The sequence below is a fragment of the Dermacentor andersoni genome, chromosome 5 (assembly GCF_023375885.2).
Source record: "Dermacentor andersoni chromosome 5, qqDerAnde1_hic_scaffold, whole genome shotgun sequence".
NCBI classification, from domain to species: domain Eukaryota; kingdom Metazoa; phylum Arthropoda; class Arachnida; order Ixodida; family Ixodidae; genus Dermacentor; species Dermacentor andersoni.
Genome location: NC_092818.1, coordinates 178,970,817 through 178,982,923, shown reverse-complemented (window position 1 = coordinate 178,982,923; position 12,107 = coordinate 178,970,817). Strand labels below are relative to the sequence as shown.

General features: G+C 45.2%; 1 protein-coding gene across 5 annotated transcripts in view; it reads right to left on the bottom strand.

Annotated features, from left to right (window-relative positions):
* LOC126531674 (uncharacterized) overlaps positions 1–12,107 on the bottom strand; it is a 63,539-nt gene that overhangs the window by 34,673 nt on the left and 16,759 nt on the right. For all 5 annotated transcript variants that reach the window (XR_008612753.2, XM_055071371.1, XM_055071372.2 and 2 more), the window contains exon 4: positions 5,029–5,374. Coding sequence is in view for 4 of the 5 variants with exons in the window: in XM_055071371.1 (XP_054927346.1) it covers positions 5,029–5,374 (346 nt within the window). In the remaining variant the exon portion in view is untranslated. The remainder of the gene's footprint in view (positions 1–5,028; positions 5,375–12,107) is intronic.

The window sequence follows — 12,107 nt, the reverse complement described above, 5'->3', positions numbered from 1 at the left end:
TCCCGGACGATCACCCAATCATGGCCCGATGCGTGACACTCCATATGCCGCGACTGCCATCTCAAGCGGCATAAACGATTCCATGTAGGTGGGACGTGGATTTTTTTGTTTTTGCTGCATTTGTCTTACCAAGGCACACATCACGCAGTGCACTGCCACGTTCGGGGATTGTTGTTCGAAACACGTGTCCAGTTTGCGTTCAGTTTCGTCTCACGTGATTGGCCTAGGCCTCGCCGAGTCGTCAGCCGTGGGGAACGCAAACTGAATGCGTGTTTCGAACAACTATCTACGATTTCGCCTGGTAGGCATGCAAACACTGTCGTCACATGTCAGTAGCAATGTGCGTGCCACTCATGGTGCTGCTTCAAATGGGCGATCAACAAACAAGATGGTGGCCATGACTTGTTTTTAGCGCACTGATCACTTCCAGCGCTTGGTTGTTTTTGTGAACAAAAATGGCGGCGCCTACACAAGTGTAATGTAGTGGTATTTTACGCAATTTCGGTGCAAAACGATCGCATTTGAGCACATTTTGGAGCCTGCTAGCCTTACGCAATATGCAGAGTTATGTTCCGGCATATTTCGTTGATGCAGGATTGCAGTACAGCGACATTTCACTGCCGAGAGGTATGAAATGCATTGAATCCTATGGGCATTTGGCGGGGATACAAAAAATGTTGCGGTGTCGCAAGAATTTCGTTGTTGCGGTATTTCGTTATTGCGGGTTCCGACTGTATCTCAGTCAGCTTGCATTCGAGAAAATTTCTTTTTATTTGCTGATTTTTTACAATTTCGGGAGTTCGCCTAGATTCTAATACATATGGTAGTCAACGATGGGTGTGGCTGTATGACCTATCGCCGTCAACCATATTGCGATAAGCATTCTCATCTGTCTGCTTGACAGTGTGTCTGGCACAGTGCAGAGTGGTGTTGGAAGCATCCTGCATGCTTTCCAGCATTCTATGCTGCCTCTTTGAGAGGGACGACTCTCAGTGTACGTCACTTGCAGCAATGAAACCAGCCTGCAGTTGCTGTGTTCACTAGACACGCTGCGTGCTGCACTCGTGTCAATCTCTATCAGTGCCAAATCTCTATCAGCCCACAATCTCTATCGGCACAAGGTTTGACCAGGTCGGCTGAACCAATCGAGACGATTAACACTATGCAGAAAGAGGGAACAACAGAAGCAGCATGTATGGAAAGCACGGAAGCATTGGAAGGCATGCAGTGCTGATCATAGTGGACACATGTGTCCAGTGTACATGCATGTACACTCATGCAGTTTGGAGCTTTCTGCCAACATGCGAGAACACAGACATGGTGTGCTTATGGTAGTTGCGGGTCCGCAAGCCTGAACGCTACTTCAACAGCCATCAACCTAACCAGTACACACAACTTTACAACCAATCACTGATGAGCCATCCGTAAGAACATATTAGTGACAAGATTTCTGCGACAGTTCGTGGCCCATTATCCCATCGGCTGGCAGCGAATTTCTTGTCACAGCTGCACTGTCTGGTCTGTTAGGCTTAATGAGAGCTGTGTCGTAGGGTGTTGGTGACTAAAGTTACGGTTTCATACCGAATTAATGCAGACCTATCCACAGTGGTTGCACGATCTTAGAAAGCCAACAAACTGCTTTGCCAATGAAAGCGAGCATACACGATGACCACTGTTGACAGCCGCCATCTTTGCAAAACACCATATGGTGGGCCATCGCTCCCAACGACATTCGTAGGCACACAGCAGTCTCTTTTCGTAGATTTGCTTTGGATTTACATGGCAGGCTCGAATATGTCATGTCACCAGTGCTGATCTCTGGCTGTAAACACGTTTACAGGCGGATGGACGCAGATGAAAAAGAAAATAGGAGGGGTTGTCATGCGAACCTGTTGCCTTGGGCCTCCCAATTTGAGAACTCTCTATCGTCAGCGCCAAACGTGGTTGACCCATGCTGTGCCGATTGTCACATTATGCCCATTCCATGCTTTTGTCTGTCACACAGACTGACCTTAAATGAACCATGAAACACTTTTTCAGCATCATAAATAAATGTTGTTGATCTGTAAACGAGGTTCCTGTGAACATGTGAGCCAAATATTATTGCACTGCATGTAGCAAGGAACTTACAACCTCATGTGAAAAGGAGTGAACAGATGCTTGCTCTCGCATCCACAATGTCGTCATCGAAAGCTGATCAAAAGCAGTTGGCCGACCAACACTATTGGTTGATTTAGTGATTGCAAGGACATTCTCAGTAATACAGTTAAACCTCGATATAATGAAATTCAATATAATGAAGTATTTAACTTTTCATAACCTCTTGTCCATAGAACAGCATGTAATTAGAACCTCAATGTAATGAAGTGTGTTTGTAGGCGATTTCAATATAACGAAATTTTCCTTCTGCAGCAAAGGAATGCCGAGACAATAAATGGAAACTTCCGTGGACGCAGATGGTCAAATGATTGAATCACAAGCGGCTGCTTGCAAACGCGCCTCTCAAATCTGCCTTGCGCCACAAGAGCGACAAGAGCCACCGCAGAAGTGAAGCCCAGAAGTGAAGCCACTTCATGTTCAGGATAAAGCCCAAGTGCAATAAGATCCTATCAGGCCCAGCGCACTTTGTGCTTTAAGTGCAAGTGAAAAAGTGCAAGGGTGAGAAGGAAAGATGGTAGCTTCATGCATGAGTGCCGCCTTCCCGTGCGAGCAAAGAGAAAGAGGGGAAGGGGAGCTCGCTCGCCAGCAAGCGTGTGTGAGGCAGGAGGTGGAGAGGAGGAGTACAAGTGGGCGTTTCGCCGATTTCCAGTGCGTCTCGGCCGTGGATATGCACGGCTGTAAGTGCGCCTGAGCGCATACACAGCCACGCACCCTGCTTTAGAGGTAATCTGCAACGTGTGCAAACAGTGAGCGCTGAGTCAGCGTGGCATGATGTCAGCTGTCTTCCCATGTGTTTAGTATTGAAGGTTGCATAATCTTGAGTTTCAGTGATCGGTTGGAGGGAGAGGCAAATGAAGCATTCGCTCCCTGCTGCCAGTGCTTTTCATGATAGCGTCGTCCCAGTGCGGGCGACCCTATCAGCCATGGGGGAGAGTGCACGTGAAAGTGTGGCTGGCTTCTTTTATTTCATACTGCCTATGGTAAGATATTGTCGACATGGCATGAAACCGCATCATTCGTCGTCGACTCCCAAATTCAACAAAATGAATTGTTTTCTCATTCAAATTTGCTTTTTTCAAATTCCCAATAATCCGAAAAATTCTGCAGCCCCTTTCCGTGCAAGAAAAATAGATCGGCAACTGTACTTATTTGCATAAAAGGCCGCATTTCAATACAATCAAATTTCAATATAATGAAGCAAATTGCAGATTTTATCTACTTCGTTATATTGAGGTGTAACTGTACATAATTGCTAATATTAAGTTAAATAAATGAAAAATATCTATGTCTGCAATCTCAAAAAGACAGAAACAAAATTTCATTATTGCACTTCGCTTAGCTGGCTGAACACAGCCCTCCGAGATGTGGCATGCTACGTTGTGTAGGCTATCGTGACTGCCATGGGGTGCTGCAATGAGCCTTTTCGCCATGACTATATTGAACTTTTGGGCAGGGCTCCATGACTATATTGAACTTTTGGGCAGGGCTTTGCCCTCTTAGCTTCTCCATTATGTAGCTCCCAGCATGCTAGGGGAGACGAAAAGAGACGGAAAGCCAGTTATCGGGGTGATGACGCCCCTTATAGTTGAAGGATTCAAAACTTTTTGCAGAATGACATTCACGGGACATACTTTAATAGTGAGGCCATTCTAGAGTTGGTTAGAAAAGTGTTCCAGAGCCCCTCTCATGAGCTGATAACCCACAAGACCACCTGACGTAAAGATGAAAAGCCCTCCTGTTTCCTAGAAGAAAAGCGGAAAGCAAATTTTCCTAAGCAATACTAGAAGATTGCCATTAAGCACAATATGACCCACTATTGAACTGAAAACCCCATTGGTAATTAGGACAACTCACTATTTCTTTAGAGAGAAAAAGAGCATGTGATGCTATTCAACTGAAGTCCTATCGGTAAAAAAATATTTTCGAGACCTTCATATATGAGCTGAGTTGTTACCAGTTTCGGCATAATAATTAGGTGTTCTGTTTAATAAACGTAGAGTATAAAACCCATCTCGATTCCAGGGTACCTAAGTTGCTGATAGCTAGCTACATTCTTGTTACATAATGTGAGTAGCCCCTTGAGTGCGTGCAGCAACATACTTCTTGCACAAAATTTGTAACCATAAAGGCTTTTTTAAATTTTCTTACATTTGATTCAATATTTCGCTTTTGTTCCTTGATTTGATTGGATATTCAATTGGAAATACACTACTCGGTATTCGCACACCCCTAATTATTTCTGCTATACATCTATTCAAAACAACAGTGATCAGGTTATAATTTTATCAATTGCAGTATACGTTGCAACCACTACATCTTGAAATAAAATGGCAAACCATAAAAGCGCTGAAAATGAGTATGTTTCTAGCGGTAACGAAAGAGTCAACCTTTACGCGACAAAAAGTGATTGTGATACGCACTACCCTGTAGTCATACAATGAGTCACCGTGGCTTAAGTGGTCAGCCAATACATTAGGCTCCATATTGTCTTAACTACGTTTTAACCATTAATATGTTTCATGCAGGTACATATGAACAAGGTTTTATTGTAAATACAAAGTGGGTGAGGTTCATCTATAATGCTATAAAGAAATTTGTGAATAATGGTGGGATCGAACATCTGGCTCCCAGCACAGCAGCCTAATGCTCTAACCCTTAGGCCAATATTTCATCTATGCTTCTCTCATGCCAAAGCCGCTTTTTGAAATGTCTGGCGTCATGTGCCAGTTTATCTCATTCTTTTTGTTGTGACAACTAGCGATCTGAGATAATTCAGTTATACTGCACTGCCTTTGAGATCGGCCCATATATTGTTATGTACTTCCGAAGTGAGTGGTGTTCCCCTATATTGCAATAAAAGAACAGCACCTTGTTGAGGATGCTCCCTGCGAGCGAAGGGCCTGCCCCGGCTATTGTGGTGCACGCACGGTGGCCTGGAACGATTGCCACCCCTGCCCCTACCCCCCATCGAGCCCCTGTTGGGTCCCGAGCGCGCAGAGTTCGAGGGGCACGTAGCAGAAGTTGTGGTACATGTGGAATGTTGCGATGATGAGGAGGTAGAACAAGTTGATGTTGTGGAATGCGTCGAGGTCGATGAAGTACATGTCGAAGAGGCTGTGGTGGTACATAGGGCCGCTGCAGTAGAGTGCACCGGCAACAGGGGAGGCACCTCACCGTTGAACAGCAATTGCTCCTCCTTTTCCTCGGTGAGTTCCTGCAAAAGGACCACAGCAGCTGACCAGTGTCCCCGACTGCCCATACAAGATGACCTGCCAAGAGCAGTGATGCTAATGGCCCATGCCATTGCAGAGCAGCTCCTGTAGCTGCCAAAAATACATATTAGAGCAGTAAAACAGCCTTTAAGAGTAGGTTTCAAAAACCAATTGCACACTATAGTTTATGGAGCTTTTAACAGTGGGCAAGTCATGAGAAAGCTGTAAGTGGTCGCTGGTTTGTAACCTCAGTCCAAACACAAAAATTAATGTGGAGCTAGCCTACCGAGTGTCAGGCTGGAGATAAAAACAGTTGCCAACCAATTTTTCTTTTCTTTTTTTCAGATTTCCAAGAACACGAACTTTGCTGTAAAACTTTTTTGAATGCTTTTTTCCAACACCAAGAGTATGAAAAATTTACTTAATTTTTGTCTTGTGCTGGGCTTCATTAATATACTGTCTACTTAAAGGGGCCCTGAACCACCCCTCGAGCTTGGAAAATAACAGTCCGCAGGTAGCATACGCTGTTGTGAAAGTCTCAGCGAAGTTTTGCTGCTGTACGCGGTGCGTGGAGCTCGCAAGCGCATCGCCCAAGTCACCTTTCTCTCAAACACTCTCTTTTCAACAGAAGGCCCTGTCCTCACTCTCTTCTAGACACACTATTTGGTCATCAGACACACTACTTCATCATTCCCTTAGATCGCTGCTACTGGCCGATAGCTGAGATCAAGCTGCGGTCGGCTACATGGCGTAGATAGTGCGGCCACCGTGGGGGTGCCGCCATAAGTCCACTGGCTAAGCGCACTGCAGCTCGCTGAGGACAACTGTGTTTGGCTTATGCTTAGTGTGTCGTACGCACCAAAGGCGGAAGTCGTGGTGTCTACGTTAACAACCAAAATGAAATTTGAACTGCGTGCCACGGTGACATTCAGAAGGCGGAGCATTGTGGGCATGCCCCACTGCGCTGTAGCCTTTGCAGTGCAAGGCACTCAAGAAGGAACGGGAGCACAGCGGAGGTAGTGTTTGATTGCCAATAATCCCGCTTCTGCTGAATGCATTGAAGTACTTTTTTGCAGCAAAGTGTTTCTCGAATAGCCAATTTTCCCTTCAAATGCCTTTCTCCCCTTCAGTAAAAAGTGCTTCAGGGCCCCTTTAAAATGCTGCAATGGCCGACACTGTGTAGATTTTTTTTGCTTTCGCTCGTAACCATGGTGAGCATGTTGACCTGCCGTGGTTACTTAGTACTGAAGCTTTGGTGCTGTGCTGCTAAGCACAAGGTCGCAGAATCAAATCCCTGCCACAGAGGCCGCATTTTGATGGGGGCAAAATGCAAATGCACCAGTGTACTTATATTTAGGTGCATGTTAAAGAACCCCATGTGGTCAAAATTAATCCAGAGTCCCCCACTACAGTGTGCCTCATAATAAGATAGTGGTTTTGGCACATAAAACCCCATAAGTTAATTTAGTGCATCACACGGCATCACGAAGCATCACTCCTTCAAGCAACACTACCAGATCAGGCTATGATGGACGAATTTAATTTGGAGCTCTCTGCCTACATGCGAGTTTTCACCGCTTCCATCCAGTAAGCACAAAAAACAAACCTTGTGAAAGCATTCGCAGTAGTTGCGGGCATGTCGCCCTCAAACCCAACCTCTGCATCCTGACGCCAGTCACTGAAGCAGTTTACTGGTCCGAACATATTGAAAGCCATTTTGCCATGACGGCTTGCTGCCCACCAGCACATTGGCTGGCAATGAATTTTTGTTATGGCCGTACCATGCATCTAGGCCTTACTAGTGGCGCTTCGTCAGTATACAGCGGAAGAAGTAGCATTTTGGTGCACAGTCGATCAAAATCTTAGTAGCGCCCATATGGCATTAAGATCTTCTTAAAGCAGTGAAATCACCTCGCCAACGAAAATGGTCAATAGACGACAAACTGAATGGAGGCAATTTTCGTTACGGTCACCATGTCTGTGACATGCACATTATGTTCGAAAAATCGAGCAAGACACTGTATGGCATCCAAAACTTTAGTCACCATTTCACATTGGTCACACAGGAGAGGAGCGCAGGGTCTGCCTTGGCATTAGTGCAATCACTCACTGCCTCTTGAAATATGACGCTGTCCCACTGCGACCCATAGGTGGCAGGGCGGAAGGTATTCAATATAAACAACAGCTCACAGTGGTACAATCCAGGCTTAATTCAAGAGGATTGGCTTGGTCCAGCACGGAGCTAATGCAGCCACTGCTCCAAGCCATGTTGCTTTCGAAGATGTAGAAAAACAGTGCTTGAGGAGCTAGTTACATGTTTTGAAAGAGAGAGCAATACTTTCAGCAAAGGGTTGGTGCAGATTTCTCATATGTTGCTGAAATGTAGCAGGATATAGCAGAGCTTGCCTTTCCGCACAGTTCGGTGCAATTGTCGCAGCTGAAGCACCACTGCAAGAGAATACTTCAGGTGTTATTTTTACTGCTAAAAATTTAATTTTAAGAAGTGCTGGGTTTAACGCTCCAAAACTGCACATGGGATGAGAGATGCCATCGTGGTAAGCTCCAGTCTAATTTGACATGAAGCCAAAGCACGGTAAATGAGCATTTTTGCATTCCACCTTCATTAAAAAGCTGCCGCTGTGGCTGGGAATCTGCATGAAAATTCAATTTCAATGCATTTGTTTAACTCTTAAGTATCATTGAAGGATTGCCGCAGCAGGACAGATAACCCACAGCAGCAGGACAGATTGCCGAGATTATGAATGCTGAATGCTTCGATTGTTTTTTTGGATCCACAAATCCATGTCTTAACTCCACTATTCATATATAAAAGCAATAACTATCTTTCGCGGACAGAGCACCAGGAAAACACCAAGAAACATAAGGAACTTGCTTAATGTATTTTATTGCTGTCAGAAAGTAATAGATGATTTGAACCCACTACAAGAATTCTTATATATATATATATATATATATATATATATATATATATATATATATATATATATATAGTAAAACCTCGTTAAACCGTACTCGCTTAAACAGTAGTTTTGTTTTAAAAGTAGTAAAGTCAAATCTGCGACTCAGCTCAGCAGCCATTGAACATAATGCATTTTGTATCCGCATAAACTGTACCAGCTTATTGGTCGGTTACATAGTGTTTACACTTTTCGTTGCGCAATCACAGCGGTGCATCATTAATATCGGGCGGCCCATCAGAACAACAAGCCTCAGAGATTGGAGCAACAGCCTCCAAGTGCCCTGTGCATTCGTGTGTGAAGCCACATCAACATCATTTCGGCGTTGTGCAAGCAAGGACTGGCATCATGACGAAGCTCGGATAAAAAAAACACCGGGTGCTCAGCATAGAAAATTGGACATCGTTCGTGCCATCGAACTTGGCACGCAACAGGGATCTACCGTTGACTATGTTGTGTGGCATTTGGAATGCGGAGAAGCTGCTCGGCAGCGCTGTTGCGACGGCGAAAAATGTCAGCTATAAGGTTAGAATTTTCGCCATCGTTGCATCTGTTGCCGAAATGTCGCCTAACGACAGTGATAAGGACGGCACGGAAAGCGACAGCACGGGCGATTCAGGCCCAACAGTGGCAGAAATTGCTCTTTACGTTAGTTGCATGAATACAATCATCGCAACGAGAACAGCATCCCGCAATGAAAAAAGTGCCCTGCGACATCTGTAGCGCTGCCGCACCCCTACACGAATAATATGCAATGTCAATGAGGAATCTGCCATGTGAGTGTTTGCCAAGAAGAGGGGGCTGGCTGAAAAGCTGGCTCACTGCTAGGCCGCCGCGGCATCAAATGAAAATAATGAGACTTGTTGCATGAAGTGAATAAATCACGACCTTCTATATTAACTTTATAGAGGAGGTCATGGAATAAATACTGCATGTTTTCACCCTGTCATCGCACTTTCTCTAAGTTCCGTTTTTAACAGGTAAGTGGGCGATCTCATGCTATTGCGGTTAAGCAGTACAGTCGAACCTGACTATATTGAACCCGTTTACATCGAATTATTCTATATAACGAACAATTTCTGGACACGGTATAGTTACAATGAGTATATATAGCAAATATTACGTCACATTGAACAAAAATAACAGTGACTCCCGATATATTGAACGTCAAGCGGCGGAAAGTGCCCCCAGAAGTTGGCTTTCCCTCGCGGTGGCAGGGAAACCCGGTGGCGTGGCTCGATCCAACTGCTATCCCTACTGTGACCGCGCTGCCTCGGACGAGCCGTCGACACCCCCCTGCAAAAAATGATCCTGGTCCGCCCACAGCGCTTGCTATGACAGCCAATCAGAGGCTCCTGTGCCCTCGTCGTGCAAGATGGCGAAAGTGCGTCTTGTCTCTCTGCTTTTCTGGTTCATAGTGTTCGGGCCTTGTGGGCCTTCTCCCGCAGTGTTGCCATGATGAAGCGGTAGAATTCGCCTTTCGTCGTGAAGCTCGAAATCATAAATCGGGTCGAACGCGGTGAGAAGTCGGATGTCCTCGCAGCGGGCAAGATTCCGAGAAGCACTCTCAGCACGATCTTGAAGAATAAGGGGGAGATTAGGGTTAAAGCGGCCTAACTCACGACCCGGTGTTCGTGGCGCCCTACGCGTACGCATGGCCGTGTACAAATGGTTCATTCGAAATTGCTTCAGCTGTGCCAGCTTCCACATGCGGGTGATGACTGTAAATTATGATGAATGCGACGAAGCCATTGCCAGTGTTGCCGAAGTTTGGAGCGAGCTGTCAGAATTTCCGGAAGCTGTTGACGAATCAACGGTGGACGAGTTTGGGAGTGCAAATGATGGTGTTGCGACCACGGGAGAGCTCAAAAACGAAGACTACATTGCTGACATCATACCGAGCACAAGTGAAAGAGGGCACAATGAGGAAAGCAACGATGGTCCTTTGCCCACATCCTCCGAAGTGATTGGTGCGCTCGCACTAGTCCGGTGCTTTCGTACGAGTGCGGAAGGTTGCGGCTTCAGCTGCATCGACTCCTTAGACAATGTGGAGAAGTGCGTGCGTCGCAGGCAGTGAAATTGCCCCAGCAGAAGAAAATACACGACTATTTCGAGCGAAGCTAAGCTAGTTTCATCAATAAAGTGATTTTATAAGTGGTATGTGCTTTTATGAGATCCAATTATTTAGCAGGCTTATAACGAATTATGCTCTATATCGAACTGATAGGCCTCTTTTTGCGAGTTCGATACAGCCAGGTTCGAGTGTAGTACCGTTTCGTACGTACTTTTTCCGAGCTCTGGTCAACTACGGTTTAACGAGGTTTCACTGTATATACCGTATTTACTCGCATAATGATCGCACTTGCGTAATGATCGCACCCCTGAATTTTGTCGCCAAAGTTCAATTTTTTAAAATTTCCCGTATAATGATCGCACTCCGAACTTGCCGCAACGATATGTTGTGTGCCAAGTCTAGCTAATAATGATCACGCTTACCATCTGTCATATGCTACGCGAATGACTTTTCAAGACAAACCAAGCGGTCTGCACGCACCAAACATTCTTAAGTAGATGCCTCATTTCATTACTTTCATCACTTTCCGCACTTCCATGACGAAAAGAGACACAACCAAACTTGCCTTTATTATGTGTAGGCTTTATAATGGTTGTGGTCAACAACAAAAAAGGCGTCTTTCGATTCTTCTCATTTGCACTCGTGGGCACGCAACAAATCGTGAGCAGCAATGATAGTAGCCACGTTTACACTGATACGTTAAAAGTGTACCCTATTCATACGCCGACGCTTGTAACACAGCTAAGATATTCGCCCACCCTTATGGAAACGTGCCGTATTAGGATATTAGTGAAGACAGATGCCGCAGCTTCCGCGGCATGCCGGCCATGTGTTTCTATGTCAGTGGCAGCTAAGCGCGCCCATCTGTTTCTGTCCCCTCAAAGTGGACATGGCTACGTTATTGCCGCAAACTTGCCGATATTAACTATATAATTCATTACTGATACGGAAGAAACTGTTTCAATGCACGTAATGTACTCAGAAGAAAAAAAAAAATTGCGTTCGGCACGTTCAACGCGTTCGGCTTGCTCCGCCAGCCGCCATTATTGTTTTGGTGTCCCGCACCTAGCATCCCGCAGTGAACGCGGGACGAAAAAATGTTTTTTTCTTTTCGCGGGAAATTTAACCCGCGTAATGATCACACCCCTGAATTTGCGCCAATTCTTCTGACAGAAAAGTGCGATCATTATGCGAGTAAATACGGTATATTCTATTCTATCCTATTCAATGCTGCAAAGCCATCCAAATTATCAGGCATGTCTGAAGAATAGGGTCGTTGAGTGTATACATGCCCAATCAGAAGTGCCTCAAATGTATGCACTATACATTTTAAACTTCATTTTCACCTCATTCAAGGCATTACCTTGGGGTGTGCACTATAACATCTGAAGGGGCTCAAATTGTTTATCCTAACCTTTGGCATGTTATTTACCAAACGTTGCTCAGGGTAATACTTAAAAGGTGTGTGCATATATTGGAAACATTTCAATAATGAACCGAATATTAGGAAATCGAATAGCCACTATTGACAAATAGTTTTCAAATACTTTACGTTGTCGACTGCACATCAAACATGAAATTGAAGCCAGAATGCTATACTATGTACAATCAGCCGCAAAAGTTTACGGGAACAGCAATGCGTGGTGGAGGGACACAGAACTGCATTTCTGCGCAGTCTACCAT